Source organism: Panicum hallii, chromosome 7 (genome assembly GCF_002211085.1).
Source record: "Panicum hallii strain FIL2 chromosome 7, PHallii_v3.1, whole genome shotgun sequence".
NCBI classification, from domain to species: Eukaryota; Viridiplantae; Streptophyta; class Magnoliopsida; order Poales; family Poaceae; genus Panicum; species Panicum hallii.
The window spans coordinates 18571110-18587853 of NC_038048.1; the positions used below are offsets into that span (position 1 = coordinate 18571110).

General features: G+C 42.8%; 1 protein-coding gene across 1 annotated transcript; it reads left to right on the top strand.

Annotated features, from left to right (window-relative positions):
• The first annotated feature begins 3550 nt into the window (after positions 1-3550).
• Positions 3551-16022, top strand: LOC112900349 (AT-rich interactive domain-containing protein 2-like). The gene is made up of 3 exons (XM_025969174.1): positions 3551-3598; positions 9845-10660; positions 14630-16022. Exons 2-3 carry the CDS (start codon positions 9950-9952, stop codon positions 15461-15463), a joined length of 1545 nt encoding a protein of 514 aa, XP_025824959.1. The 5' UTR covers positions 3551-3598; positions 9845-9949; the 3' UTR covers positions 15464-16022.
• The last annotated feature ends 722 nt before the right edge of the window (positions 16023-16744 follow it).

Consider the following 16744-nt stretch of genomic DNA (forward strand, 5'->3'; position numbering starts at 1 on the left):
TTTCGCTTGATTGTGTGTCTGTTTGTTTGCGCCTTAGGACACAGAGTGAACGAGGAAGGTCCCGACTGTGACCAAGCAAACGAGGACCAGTTCTGCGATCCCGAGCCCGAGGGATAGTGCTTCGATCAGGACCTCCCGCAAGGGTTTGATGATGGCAAGTTCAATCCCGCCCTTTGATGCATGTTTCTGTCCTAGTTTTTATAAACACAACCCAGTGGCCTGTTTTATAAAATTTTATGGTTTTGCTGGCTGAAAACATGGTAGGATAGCCACCCTTGTTTGTGATAACCATACCTTGACCACCTGGTTTTATAAAGAAATGTGTGCGTGTGGGAAGGGATAAAATGAGGTTTTGAAAGATGGATGGCATTTCTGTGTAAAATGCCGTCGGTGTGCTCATACCTGTGTGGTAGGGCAAGGAAGGAAGATATCCATCCTGTCACCCCTAAGGACCGAGTTGATGTGTCATCTCACCTAGCTTCCTGTCGTGCAAACCACTTGACCGTTGTATGGGCAACGGCTTAACATAAATCCCACTAGTTAGCCTGATAGCCATCAGGAGTGCTGAGAGCAACGGGTGATCAAGGAGAAGGGATAAGCTCTGTGTGACTTATGCCTCGGTTAAACCTTGGAGATAGGTCGAATGACCCCTTGATGGATCCCGTGGTGGCTAGTCAGGTCTAGCTAAGGTGGGTAATGGCTTTGATGGGATCTGCACTGGCACTAAGGTGTTCGTGCTGTGGTACCCCACCTGTGGGTAAAGTTGCACACCTCTGCAGAGTTAAAATCTATTCGAATAGCCGTGCCCACGGTATTGGGCAAGTTACGGTGTGGTCACATAACTAGTTTTTTTTTCTCTGGGAATGGTTGGGCTGGTGTGAGTTGTTTGGGAAAGTGTCCGGCAGTGGCGCCGTATGCTACGGCGGACGGGGAGTCCGGTAGCAACTTAAAACTTGGATCCTGTGTGGATCGACATCGTGTGCTCCTTGGTACTGAAAAACTTGTTTTGGAAATGTTTTAAACAAATCTTTGCATACAACCCAGTTTTCCGCAAATGAACCATAACCTTATCCTTGGATTGTCCTGTGCATTGATTTCTGTTATACCCCCTCCGTGGGTGTGATTGGACTTGCTGAGTACGTTTGTACTCACCCCATTCTTACTCCTTACAGCAGAAGATCCAGACTACATCCCCGAAGACGTCGAGTAGGGTTCCGTCCTGCACCCAGTCTTGCCTGTGGTTGGGCCACCACTGGAGTTCCGCATGGCACAAGACTCTGATGACTCTCTTTTCGTAGCCAGTGTAGTAGTGTGGGTTTTCGTTGTAATCCTCGCGATAGTGGCGCTTCACTGCCCATTACCGCGTAGAGTTGTACGGTGATGTACCATCTGATGTAATAAAAGTGTTATCAGCCTCCTGGGACTGATAAAGTAACACTTTTAAGTCTTCCCTGATGGGGGGACGCTTCACCGGCGGACATCCAGGGCGTGCTGTAGTTGCTGTCTTCTTCGGGGGTCAAGTCGTCGCACGTCCTTACCTACCCCTACGCCAGAGGTATGTCCCCCGGCATGGCCCGTTGCTTCGTGGGGTCTCCAGGGGCCCCACAGCCCACGGCGGACACGCCAGACCCCTTTCCCTTAGGGTTGGGCGAGGTGGACACAGCTGACCCCTCATCGTTGGGGTTGGATAGGCAGATGCGCTCGATCCCCTACCCTTGGGGTCGGACGAGGCGGCCATATCCTCCTCCAGTACTTCGTGTTGGGCCGTTCCGCGGTTGTTTGACGGCCCAGCTGGCCCAAGCCAAATACTCTGAGGGAGCTAATCCGGGATCAACCTCCTATGGAGCGTTCTTTGGGGGTGTAGGACACTTGCCCCCGACAATTAGTTTTGGAGCCTTGACAAAGATTATTGAAAGGGAAAAGTAGACCCCCTCCACCAGCAGTTCTTGAAACTTAGTTCTAAAATAATTTAGTTGCTGCCACATCACCCACTTAACTCTCACCCCTCCATTCCTAGCAAACCTCCGCTGCCGCTCTCCGCCATCCTCTCTTCTATCTTCACAAAATTGGCAGCAGCTTAATCATCCTCTTTTCCAAGCTTAGCCGATCAACCCCTGCTCCCTTTTATCTCTATCGAAGCACCCAATCGTCAGCTAGCACTCCTCATTCCTCTTTCCAATCTGAGCTCCACAGCAACCAAGGCCAAGCATGCCTGTTCCTCTATGCTTGCTCCCCATTGATCTCATCTCCTCCATGCACTACTTCTAAATCCAAGTAGCCAGCCAAGTACCAGAACCACTCCTGCTATCTCCCTCCTCTTAATTATTTCCAATCAAAGCAGCTTGAGCTCCACCTCATTCTCTTTGTTCCTCTCCATCTTAGCGATCAGCAGCACTAGACCGAGCATCATGCGCCACCGCTTTCATCCTTCCTCACTCTGCTCAAGCAAAATAGGTAGCCAGCAGCGCTAGTAACTTGAGCCACCCCCACTAGCCATTCCTCCACCTGCAAGCCATGGCTGCCTGAGCAGATATGCGTGGCATCACCTGTGGAGGACCTTGTGCCGTTGCACATTATGGGAGGAGAGCAGAGATGGAGTGGAGGAAAATGGCTTGAGGGAGAAGAAAGCGCGCAGGAGGGGAAGAAATCACGCAGGATTAGCTCAACTTTAGCGATAGGGAGTACGACCAAGGCCTTGTTTAGATCCCCTCAAAATTCCAACTTTTTACACTCTCTCTCCATCACATCAATTTTGGGACACATGCATGGAGCAGTAAATGTATGTAAAAAAATAACTAATTGCACAGTTTAATTGTACATCATGAGACAAATCTTTTAAGTCTAGTTAGTCCATGATTAGATAAAATTTGTCAAGTATAAACGAAAGCGCTACAGTATCGTGTTGCAAAAAATTTGCAATCTAAACAGCACCCAAGTGATGCAAAAATAGCTTGGGTTTCTGTCAAGTTTGGGTGTGTGCGTGGATATCATCATCAGTTTAGGCAACTGTTGGAGTTGGTGTTTTCGAGTTTTTTTCCAAAATTATCTTTCGAAAGTGAAAATTAGTTATTTTTGGAGATGGTCTTAATTATTTGGGAAAAATTTGGAAGCAAGAAAGACAGTAGAGGCATGGTGGTGAAATTTAATATTATTGTGGAAGATATTTTTGTTAAGACGATGTTTGGTTCCAAGGATTAAACTTTAGCTCTATCAAATCAAAAAGAATCTTATCATTTAAAAATATTAAATAAAGTCTAATTATAAAACTAATTGCAGAACTTCTGTACTAATACACCAGACGAATCTAATAAGATACATTAATCCATGATTAGCGGCATAGTTATTGTAGCATCACTATTACCTTAGAACTCATCTGTGCATAAATTTTATTAAATAGATTTTATTTAATACTCATAAATGATAAAAAAAATTTAATGTGACGGGGTAGCCCAGGAACCGATGCCTAAATTACCCATCTACCCAACGAGGCAGCACGGGTCTCTATAAAATCCTCGCTATTATATTAGATGGACAAGCTCAAACCTCCGAATTTCATTCGAAAACACCAAAACCAAAAAGAGAAAAATCAAATCCACACTTAGGGTGTGTTTGGTTCGGCTCTGGATTCCTGAAAATCTGATTTCTGGAATCAGCTATGGGAAAGCTGCTGTGAGCTGACAGCTGTGGGAAAGCTGAAAGCTGTTTGGCTGAAATAGCTATCAGCTGTGGATTTGTGTAAAAATATCAGTTTTGCCCCTGAGACTGTATAGGACTGTTTATATGCTAATTAATTGTAAAGATATGTAGATGACCGTTTTGGAAAGAAAATTATCATAATTAGAATTTTTTGACATATATAATTAATACAAAACATATATAGATCCACCTCGATCCAACTAAAATATTATCTTCAACTAATCAAAACATTAGCTATGTTATCACGAACAGTGTTCATGGTAACCTTATTCTCCTCCTCAAGAATTTCATCCACTTCTGGTTGCGCCACTTCTTGTTCCTCGGTGTCGTCCTCATCTCGCGGCATATAGTTCTCATCTTCATCACATTTGTCAAACGCATCATCTTGTAACGCGCTATCACGAATGAAATTGTGCAATACCATGCAAGCCATAATGATATGCGCCTGCGTACGAGTTGAGAAACTTGGCATCGACTTTAATATACGCCACTTTTGCTTAAGGACTCCAAATGCACGCTCAATTACATTGCGAAGGGATGAATGCAAATAATTGAACATCTCATATTTCCCTTGAGGTGCTCGCTGTCTGCGAAGATGAAATTCGGGTAGATGATATGTACTTCCTTTGTAAGGAGCAAGATATCCGGTTCGGTTCGGATAACCGAAATCCACAAGGTAGTATTTGCCTAAAAAAGAACACAAGTCAATGACATATACTTCATGACTTATACTTCAAATAATACCAAAGTATACATAAAGTTAGCATTTCTACCTGCAGTTGGTTTCGGAAATTTGTCACCAAAATTTGTTAAGGCATGATTGAGGATCCGTGTGTCATGTGCAGAGCCCGGCCAACCAGTAACCATAAAGTAAACCTCATATCAAAATCACAAACTGCTAGAATATTTTGCGATGTGTACCCATGCCAACATATGTGGTTGACAACATCCTTTGTAGGTACCGAAACTTGTACATGTGACCCATCTATAGCTCCAATTGCATCTTTAAAATGAGGCCAGAAACGGTTTTCTCTAACCTTTGCATGCTCCGTACTAAAAGTAGGATCCCTCGGTGTGATATTATCTTTTGCTAATTTTTGCAAACATTTCAAGACTTTCTTAAATTTAGTGTGAACTGTCCATAGGGATCGAACGAAGCGGTTTTCAGCTTGAGAAAAAGATTGAAGTCCTCCAACAATCCATAAAAACATAGTTACTGACTCCACAAATGAAACATTGCTTGTTGACTTCAAACCATAATTAGCGACAAGCAAATTATGAAGTACCATGAAAATCTCAGGAGTCATCCTAAACATCTTATAGAAATATCTAGGTGCAGCTAGGCACTCTTCGACCCACTCAATTCCAGATTGTTGAGAATTTCTGTACTCATTTTTATTCAAGTACCTTTCGGTGTATCGGTCACCTAAATGACCAATGTTGGCAGCCTGCTTGGACAACTCGGCTAGAAGTTGAAGTCCGTTGTAACCCTCCTTTGCCAATTCTTCTATGGCCTCTGCAAGCATGAGCATAACAAGTACATTTCAGATTATGAACTACGGGTCCGAACATACAAGGACTCAAACAAATCATTATTCATACAAATACGGGTTTGAACGTATAAAGACTCAAACATAATGGTTCGCTTACACAAGAACAACACTATAATAGTCCAAAAAATAATAATGATTCAAACAACAAGAACGAACATAATGATTAAGGTAAGTTCTTCATCTCATGCTCCCTTTACAGCAAATCAAGTCTTCCTTCATTTGTCTCAAACAAGCCGAGGAGCTCCCTAAATTCAGGTCTCATTATCGATATTGCAGCTGTATGCATGAGGGCAGTTTTCTTCTGTACTCCACATTCTTTGACCGTCCTCATGGCCTCCGCTAGGGTAGGAATGTGGCTGGTCATATAAGGAGCCAATGAAGCTTCTATACTACTGGTAATCTTGTTCACTCCATCTTCAATCTTGCTGCAGGTTTGTTTGTACAGACATAAAAATGGACTTTTGTCTTCCTTATCATCCGCACACATAGAAGAAGGGTCTTTACGCTTTTTGCCTTTCTGTTGGAGCATAGTGGACATGTGGATATTTGAGGGGCTTCTCTCAACCTCATGCACTTCATCATCACTGCAATTATCAGACAAATCTCCAGGTATGGAAGCAGATGCCCCAGTAACATGTGCACTTCCAAACATGATGTGCATCGCTTCCAAGTTGTCCGGACCACGTCTTCTAAAGTAAACATGTTTGCATTTCCTTCCATTACTTGGATCGTCGCATCTCTGCAATACATTGGTAAAATTAGCTACTACAAAATATCCAAGAAAACTAAAAAATGACAAATGTTGTGACACTCACCGCAAGATGCTCGGTCCACCATTCATCTAAACAATCTACAGTCTGCTTTACATCATTCCAACCAAGTCCAGTGGCAGCATTTTTTAACTCCATAAAAATAGTATAACTTCTTTTTAGACCATCCCATTTATTCTTGAGTTGCAAATGTTCTAGTTTCCGACCAGTTATCTGTTCAAACTTTTCTGCAACATTCTTCCATCCGACTTTATTCAAATGACCTAATGGCCTATGCCCAGCATTAACCTCACGCATGCATATGTCACAGAAGTGCTTCACATTTTTCTTATCCCACACCGCATTCTCAGCCATACTAGTGTCAATAAAAAGAATAAACAAAAATATTCATAATTTGCATCTCATTAGGTCATGAATTATCAAGATGCCACAATGTAACTGTAAAAGAAGCACTCACTAATTTGTCTAGAGAAGGTAAAAAAAATCAAAGAATGCATTATAGTGAAAAAGTACTTAATTTGCTCCATTCATGCCTTGCACTGCTATCATATGAGATGATATTTGCCGTACTAGCTTTGGGTTCATTAGATCACAGCACATTTTCTCTTGCTTAGCTCATAATTAATGTATTTATATGATATTACACATTCAAAGGTTTGGTAGGTCATGAATTGGGACCTGGTAATATGATCATAAATTCTTTCTATTTTAGGCAATCCAACGTAGCTCACCTCTTTTCGAGGGGATGGACCGACGGATGTGTTCAGAGTTCAGACATGGCCCTTGACCCCTTCTACAACCACTCCAGATCAGTCCGGCAGCTGAAAATAAAACAACATATGAAGTGGGCGCTAGTTCAAGTCCCAAGTTCAGACGAGTACAGCGAGAGCCGAGAGAACTTACAGTGCGTAATGTATGTTCGTTCCTCAATGCAGTGAATGGATGACGCAAAGCTAGCTAACTACTGGGACGTGCCTGCAGGAGAACAGATAAGATGCGCTTTAAACAATGAGCGATTCGGATAAGCTTTCAAGATAAGGTCCTCATCCGATCCAAGCATAAATCACTTACTGTTAATGGCATCCAACACAAATTTCGCAATTAAAGAAGAAACATATAGTGCATTTTATAGATTTCTTCTTACTTTCGAGGTTATATGGGATCTGCTGGAAACAGATCATTTCCTTCATAGCTTTATTCATGAATCTGTTAGTTATCATATAAGTTATCTTGAACGTTCATATGTTTCAGCATTATCCCAGTGTGGAAACCAGGATCACCATGGGGGAAAGCAATGGATATTGCAATGACATTAATGCTGGATGAATTGGAGAAATCTGCTTAAGTTCAGATGTATGAGCCTCAACAACAACATCAAAGGATGAAACATTAGGTGACAAACCACCTATGAGCAAGGCAGCCAACTCAGGAACTACAGGTAAAGAATACCTATCACCATGGGAATCTATAGTGCCAGACAGCTTAATGTCATAAATATAAAACTGTGCATATTCTGGCCGCCTGCCAGGAGCAGGAAGCGGCGAGCCAATACGGTGGTGGACAACACCATTGATACGAAAAACATAGGGACCATCTCCAGTATTAATAGATTTGTCAACATGAACACCCAAAGAACTGAAGGCAAACAATGAATTGTATTGCCTAATTAGTCGCATGAAAGAATTAGAGGTGGACCTCCATCAAAACACACTAACTCTTGAAGAGGCGAAGGAAAAGCCCTATGCTTAGGTAGCGACACCCTGCCTCCACGACAGCATCCACTATAACAAATTTGATGGTGGTTACTTTGGTTATGTATTCTCTCATGATACCAGAAAACAGCAAAGCAATATTGTCACACATAATCAGGACCACCGTAATAAGACCGTTCAGAATACCTAGCTGCTAAAACAGCAAGGAATGCGACAATGCAAATGCAGCCAAAAAAATAGCCCTGTACTACCTAATCACGTAGGCTCATCCCAGGAACGTATCTTTCAACATATCAATATACTCCTTAGGAAATGGAAATACAGGCTCAATAAAAGGAGCACGGCAAAGATAATCTACAAATAATAATGAAGATGATGTCGCGAACACTAAATGAAGAAGAACAAAGAAAATAGGCAGGCAATGAGGGAAGGCACAGAACTTGCCTCGCTGCCGCCTGGACTCTATTGCAACACATTCTTTTAACATGATTCTCGTTAGAATCAACACGTAGCACCAGCGGACATTAATGATCTCCAATGTTGACAACATCAAATAGATAGACTGAATAAAGGAATGAAATTCTATATGCTTTAATGTATAGCACATAGAAGAAAAGGTACTAACTGACGATGATGCCCCAACAGGGAACAGCCGAGGAGGCTGCACCTGATAGAGCAGGAAGGCCAATAAGCACAGCCATACATATTGGTACAGATGCAAATAGATCACAGAAGAGCAAGTCAATAATGCCACACACCAAGCAGGGTGAAGAACATGGAACAACCGAGCACAAAATGAGCCACACTGAATCAACATGATCCTTAAATAAGAACGGACCTGCACTTAAAAATGCAGCTGGTCGGCCTTCGATAAGACCAGTGCGCACACAATGACCATAACGGCCATGACAGCTTCCCCGAGCACTACCACGCACACGACGGACGGACAAAGCAGAATGGGCTGATGTAGAAGATAATGCGCACGCAGCTGACCGAGCATTTGTTGCCCTTCTAGAAGGAATTGAAAATAGAAGCCAACACACCTATGCAACCCACACAGAGAAATAAATGCACTGAAAAAAAGAAATGACACTGAAGCAGTTAAGCAAATGAAGACCATAACTAAAATGGAGGTCAAATGCAAAAGTAACCTAAAGGCATGATAGCACAAATGACAACCCCCAAAAAAGGTCACTGCACAACAACAATATCCTGAGTACAAAGGGCATGTATTAAATTAAATTGTGAACACACTAACAGGAAAAGCAACGCACATTGACATAATTTACGAACTGATGCATATGGAACATACCTATTTTCTCATTGCATATTGGATTTCAATACAAATACTTTAAGTTATGACAACTTTGTATTTTAGTTTTTATTAATTCTGAATGATTTGTAGTTGCAACAGCTGAAAATAGTTTGATTTTTAAAGAACAAACGATATGAGACTTACTAATTTGGTGGATAAATTCTTTTGGAAACAAATATAGATGCTTGTTTGGCAGTACCAAATCATGGTTCACCTGTGCGGGGGGCACAACGGGGCGCGTCGGGGGCCGGGCGGCGGGGGGTGGCGTGCGCCGCGTTGGGGGGCACGGCGGGGCCGGCGGGGGCCGCGGCGGGGCGGGCGGCGAGGGCAGTGCGGCGCGTTGGGGGCGGGCTGCGCGGGCGGCGGGCGGCGCGCTGGGGGGCGTGGCGGGGCCGGCGGGAGGGCGTCGGTAGGGAGGGGGCCCGGGGGCGGCGGGGGGCGCGTCGGGGGTGGGCGGCGGGGGCAGCGGGCGGTGTGTTGGAGGGCAGCGGGGGGCGCGGCGGGGCCGGCGGGGGTGCCGGGGAGGGCGTCGGGGGGTGGGGTGGGGGCGGCGGTGGGAGCATCTGCAGTGGCGGGGGCAGCTCGTGGATAAGGAGGAAAGAGAAGCTCACGGGAAATAAAAGAAAAATGATTAGATCATTCTAACCGATGGCATAGCGGGTAAATACTGCGCCGCAGTTGGGAAATCTGCCCTGCCTACTGATTTCACTTCATAGTGGAATCAGTAGATTCACCGGAATCCATTTGTTTAGTGGTAGGCTTTGGTTGGCAATCGATTTCTCCAACGTGAATCTGAGATTAACCTTCCATTCTATCCACACTCGGCCAACGAAGGGGAAAAAATGGGGGAGAAGATGCGCCGCCGCAGCCAACCGTCGTGACCTCGCCGCCGGTCTCCGGTCCATGGGCTACGTCGCCGCCGTCCTCGCCATCCTCAGTAAGCTGCAATCCCTCGGCTTCTGCGCCGATCTCCGGATCCCCGATGCCGCCGCGGCCTCCGACCCCTCGGAGGCGTTCGACGCCGTCCTCGCCGCGTTCCTGCGCGAGGCCTACCTTGGCGGGCGCGACGCGCGGCCTATCCCGGCGGCGCTCGGCGATGGCCGCTGCGTCGACCTCCTCCGGCTCTTCCTTTCCGTCCGAGCCGCAGGGGGATACGCCGGCGTGACCTCCTCTCCCGGTGGCTGGGCCGCCGCCGCAGAGTCCGCCGGCGTCGACGCCACCCTCGCAGCGCCCGTCAAGCTGCTCTACGCGAAGTATCTCGGCGCCCTGGACCGCTGGATCCAGAGGCTCGAGGAAGCGCACGGGCCGTTCTTGGTCGGCGATAGGACGAAAAGGCAAGAACTGTTCAGTGGAGCCAATGGAATGGATGAGGAAGAAGACGCGCTCTTGGGCTGCGACAAGAGGGAACAGCGGCATGTGATGTTGAAGAGGAAGAGGGGGGACATGGTCGGGATGCTGGGTTGGGTGAGGGAGATAGCCCAGAATGCTGGGGATGGTGGTACTGTGGTTGCTGGGTCTGCGGATGAGTACTTCTCAATGGCATTAGCGGTCAGGAAGGTGGTGACCAGGAAGAAGGTTCGCCGAGCAAGCATGTTGAATGGTTCACATTTTCAGGTGATTTTCAGTACCTTCGGAGAGTTTGTTAGCCAAATGTTTTGCAGTTTGATGTTATTTGCATCACATTTAAATAGATGTCCTCCATTGAGCATTGGATTAGCACCACTGAGATTGTTCAAATGGTTCCTCAAATATGTTGGTAATGCTGCTAAAGAACAATAGGTTAGTGCATCAATCTGATGGTGTGGCAATTTTCATACTTAAGGGTCCATTTTGAAACAGTTCAATTTTATAGTTTTGTTATTAAATTATTTGATAGCAAGAAACCATCAAATATAACTGCCATAATAGCTTATTGGTTCACAAGAAAGCCCTCTGGTGTCTCATTCATTCTTTTTTTTTTTTTGGTTTTGGGCCACAGTTATCTGTATCAAGTTATTAACTTATATTAGTGAATCTCATCTTACTAGTATGATTCTTATCTGTGTTTAGAAGATGTTGCTTCCTTGATGCTTGTTGATATTTCTTCCATGGTGAGGCCTTCATGATACAGAAGTGTAGATGAACTCTTCTCTTGATTTTGGTTACTTCATAAATTTATAGAATAATAGAAGGCAATCAGAATTCATGTGTACATAGGAACCCCCTTTTAGATGCCAATTCTATGGCTTATATTATATCTTAGGAGGTTAATTTCATCCACTGAAATCCTGATTTTTATAAGAGCCTTTGATGTGCTCGGTGTTATAATTTAGTCATGGAATTAGCCTTTTGTTGAATTATCTGGTTATTGCCCTTAATGGCTCTGTAAAGTATTCATAACTAGCATCACTTCATGCTCACATAGAACATGGAGTACTCATAATTTCTACTTTATTGGCAAGATAAAAAAAATCTTTTATAGTGTTGAATATTGTAACTAAGATCATGCCTAAGAATAAAACTTCCTGGTTTCTCTTTTGCATATCCTTTTTGAGGAAAAAGTAGGAGCTCTGTTATTCACTAAAGGGAGATGGACTTCCGATTTAGTCCTAGGTCTGTAGTGAATGGGTGAGTACGAATATTAAGCAAACTCCTCACTACCATGCCACTGACCTGTTCCCAGGTTTCCTTTTTCTATAACAACTGTTTTCTAGGCTACACTGAGCGGATTCATGTACATTCTTCTGAACTATGATTCTACACTATTGAGGTAGTGGCAGACCCCTGACTGAGACCTCTCAGTTATGGTTTCTAATCTGCAGTTTCACATACCTTTTCACTTAAAATTCTATACTGCTATAATATGCTAGGCCTTCTTTTTGGGCATAACATTGTAGGTTTTTCTCGAACACGCAGGATAGCTGTGTATCATTGTATGAATAGGAGAAGAAAGAGTTATACATCATACAATGATACAAGGACACCCCCCCCACCCCCCACCCCTCTAGAATTATATGATACTAAGAACCTTTTACATAAAACAAAGACGACCCGACCCCGATCACTGAGGCAAAAGGCCTAACCAACCCCTCTGGCTGTAAGCATGGTGAGACCCTTACCTTCAGCCATGCTCCACAAGCGGATTTCATACTAGCAAGGATCAGGGCTGTATCAATGCTTGGGTAGCCAAATTAAAAACACAATCATTGCGATGTCCCCAAATGGTCCAGGCACCAAGCATGAACAAAATTGTAGGTTCCACATATCTCAAAGCCACCAATGTCTATTTGCTACTGTATATAGTGACCTTGCTCGGCATAGCAATTACTATACATATTGCTAGAGCTCAATTGTAGTCTTGTGCTCACCTGAATCCAATGCAATTCGAAATGAGAATTCAGTACACAGGGTGAGAACTGCATGCAATTGCCTAGAGGGGATGCTGCAGCAGAGGAACTTAGTTAGAAACCAGTTTATATAGGATTCTGTGATAAAATAATATTGTAGATTTAAGTTACTGTATTAGGCCAGTTGATCACAAACGTGGGAGGCTACAAGGAAAGGGCAGATAAAATTCCTTGCAAGCTTGTTGATTTATGTTGGAAAAGAGCAGATTTAGTATGTATACTTTTTCGAAGAGTTATGAGTGATTACAGATTTTTACTTGCAAAATTACAAAAATTCAGAATAATGTATTTGTTGTGGATCGTAGTAACTACTAGAAGCACATTCAGCAGGCTGTATTTTCAACCATGTCTATCATAGATATTCTAGTCAGTGCAGAATCAATCCAACCAATTTTTATGCAACATTTCATATTAATATGGAGTGATCATTTTTTTTTTGGTATGGTAGCATGGTCTCCTGATTGGTAATGGAACAAAAAGCTCATCATGACCGTGGAACTTTGTCTTCCTCAATTATCTTTATATTATTTGAATAGCTGGAAAGAGAAATGAAGAGCCCACTAGCTCTTTTGGTACTCAAACTGAGTTCAATCACCAAGCAGTATGTTTTCAAGTCAAATGTTCACGAAGAATGTTGCTTTAGAAGTATTCGTGTATTCAATTTTCTTCTTTCAAAAAAGTGACTTTACAAGTAAAGAAGCCAGGGTATTTATTGTAGGGCGAGAAATGTCTACATTCGCTTTTTACCCCCCTGCTTTTTGGTACATACTTGGAATATTCTATTCTGGACATAAAAGTCATTCAACAGAGGAAGTATGCAGTCGGAATTCCCATCCTTAGTCACACTTCCAATGTGACTCCAAATAGGAACCTTCCACGATTGGCCCCGCGTTCCTCGTGACCAGATAGCCCTGCTCGAGTGCTGGCGCGAAGGTGCTTGCACGACTCATCATCGGAGGTTTCTCCCCATTCAAGTCTGATGCGTCCTTTGCTTCCATAACCCTCGACCCCATTTCTCCTACACACAAACAATCGCAGATAGCATCTCCTACCCTTATTGGCTTTGGAGGTTAGTGGCTCAAATACGATTTGAACTAAAAACCAATTGTAACCTTCGGTCCTTGTTTTGTCCAGAAGGCAATCCCCAAACAAGCCCAATTGTGTGTTTAGTTAATGGCCAAATGGTGGATTGTGCTCTATAATTCTCATATGCAATCGTGTATCCTCTACCTTGTATATTTTTGCAGACAGTTGAATATTTTGTATGCGAGAACCAAATTGAATGGTTTAATATATTGATATTTTGCTTCATTGCTTTCTAAGGATCTAAAATTTCTGCGATTTTAAATTACAAACTTATGTAGCCTTGTTAATGCTTCATGCTTTGTCAGTCTTTCAGCCTGCTTTAAAGCCTAAGTCACATTTAAATTTTTTCTTGTTTGATCTGAAACCCTCTGATTGCAGCTTCCCCACCTTGTTTGTTGTTCATGTTGATAGTGCTAGCTGGGGATGTTGGTAATGGAAAAGAATAAGTTTTTTGTCAAATTTTTGTACTGATTTTGGAGAGGTTTTATCTATGGAGCTGAACATATGAACATGTTCCAGCTGCCAGCAGTATGGCATGAAAACTTTAACTTATGGAGTGTTAGGTGAATGGCAGCGAACTGTGTATCAGAGGGCAAAACCTGGTGTATCTCTTGGGCAGCCGTACTCAACATTAACTATTTACTTGATCCCAGCATCATTAAGAACGTAACATTCACTCCTCAATGTTTAATAAAGACAATAGAACATGGAACAGTCAAAATCTAAAATGAAGGGAAAATTCATAAATATCTATTGATTGAACTCAGCTCTTTTTTGTATTATCCCCATTGGGTGTTTGCAAGAAGTTTTGATGATCTGATTGGTGTTGTAGTACTTGGTATGATTGCCATAGTACTTGGTAGATAAACATTAAAATGAATATGGATCATGGAAACTGAAGTTGCGTGCAAGCTCTGCTGTACCTTCTTTTAGTACCATCTGTGGGTTCAGATCCCCCTTCATCATATATCATTTATGATTCTGTTCACAATCCATTTTTTTCATTCACATACCTTTCTTTTTTTTTTTGTAATTGCACACACATGGCTTTCTCTTGAACCTTATATATTGCTTTCTGACTGATACTGACTCTCCTTTTCTTCCATCTCAGGAAGTATTTCCAATGGCTTGCGATTGCTGTATGAGTTCTACCAGTGTTGGAGCTTGTGCAAAAGCAAAATTACTGAATAGTTCTTTAATGCTCATAGAACAGGAGAACAACTTAACTGGACAAGGGAAGTATGATAGTATGATTCAACATAACTCTTCTAATGGTTCACGTTTTACAAGTCAGCAGAAGAATGAAGTACCTGTTGGTCCTGACTATCAAGCAGAGGTGCCACAATGGACATGTGAAGTACCTGTAAATTATGATGATCCAGAAACTCTGAAATGGTTGGGAACAAAAGTCTGGCCTCCGGTAAATGAAAACAGTAAAGCATTGGTTTGTCGTGACCCTATTGGCAAAGGCAGAGAAGTTGTTTGTGGTTGCAACCATCCAGGATCAGTGGAATGTGTTAGGTTTCATGTAGCAGAACGGAGGTTTAAGTTGAAACGTGAACTTGGTGTAGCTTTCTATGCGTGGGGATTTGATCGTATGGGGGAGGAGATTGCACTTTCTTGGACAGATGAAGAGGAGGCAAGTTTCAAGGCCGTAGCACAAAATAATGCTCAATCTTCGGGCAGGAATTTCTGGAACCGTCTCCACTTATTTTTCCAATTGAAGGGAAGGAAAGAACTTGTGAGCTATTATTTTAATTGTTTTCTGCTTAGAAGGAGGTGTTACCAAAACAGGATAACTCCGAAGAACATAGATAGTGATGATGAGGAAGAGACTGAATTTAGATTCTTGGGTAATCGTCTTGGTCATGGTGCAGCTAAGTATCACAATACCAAGCACACCATCTGCATTGAAAATACACACTCTATGGATCTGGATGACTAGTTGCTGATTGTATTTTATTAAGCCAGTTGAGGTCTGGTGTTAATTCACTTTCCTCCCTGTTGGAGACTGAGCAGATGATGTTCTTCTCAATGATTTAGTTACATTGCTGACAGTGCACATGAGATGCTACAAGCCAAGCATTAGAACAGTTACTTACAACATCAGTATATGAATTGGAGCCTGATCCGACATCGAATTTGAATCTCAGTTCTGATAGGGAAGTCAGGTGGCCCTGTCAATGAGCACTTACATGGATGTATATCCAGAAGTGAGAAATGCAATGATTTGACAGTGTTATTGTTAGTTCTTCCTTGAGGGTATCTTGTGTATATGTTCTTTTCTTAGTTTATTCCCTCCTTATGAACCATTAGCTTCTTCGTATCCGGTAAGTATAGTTGTCAGTAGCATGCTATAGGCTCCTTTGTTGTATTTCTCCAGAGTGGGATGGAGCTGAGAGTATATAGTAGTTAGTATTCTGAATGTAGTGGTGTTGTTCGTGTTGTAGACTCTGCTTGTCATTGAGAAACTTATGTGAAGTCTTCCTTTTCAACATGACAAATCGTAGGCTAGCCATTTGGTGTTTGTAATTTTTCGTTCACATGAGTCTTTCATCACGTACCGTCGCATATCTATGTTTATAGTCTAGAAGACAAGAAGAGGTCATTCATGTGTCCCGAGGGGAACCTCCATGGCTCCCTGTGTGTATTCTATTCTCCGTGTAAGCTGTAAAAAGTTCGTTAATTATTATTGTTGCAATAGATGACTTGTGTAGTCGTTCTAAAAATAGTAACGTGTATGACTTGTTTAGTCAGTCTAAAAATAGTAACGTGTCTGTTCGTTCCTGTTGATCATCTGATACGGGAGCTTGATGGTTCCTAATCAAATCTGATCGAGTTGGTATATGTTAAATTATCAGCCTGATTTCCCCCCTGATTTTCTATTGATTCATAAACAGTTTGGTCTAATTTTTTGAAACTGTTCGCACTGATTTGGACTGACTGGAGATATATTACTGTGTTGCCGTACGTATTTTGTGCAAATTATTATACTTGTCTAGTTTCACCTGCATCGGTGTTTGTGGATGTATCGTGTATTCATCTGTGTCTGTATGGGCGTAATTCTGGATTACATGCAGTTAAAGTCGAGAATAGAAGTGTTGACGAGTAGGTGGAGTGTGTTTCCAGTGTTGGGTCACCAGGGAGAGGTGAAGGGTGCGAGAATCGTCTAATTTAATATTATTTTAAGCGAAACCGTCGGTACTTATCATGAAGATGAGAGAAT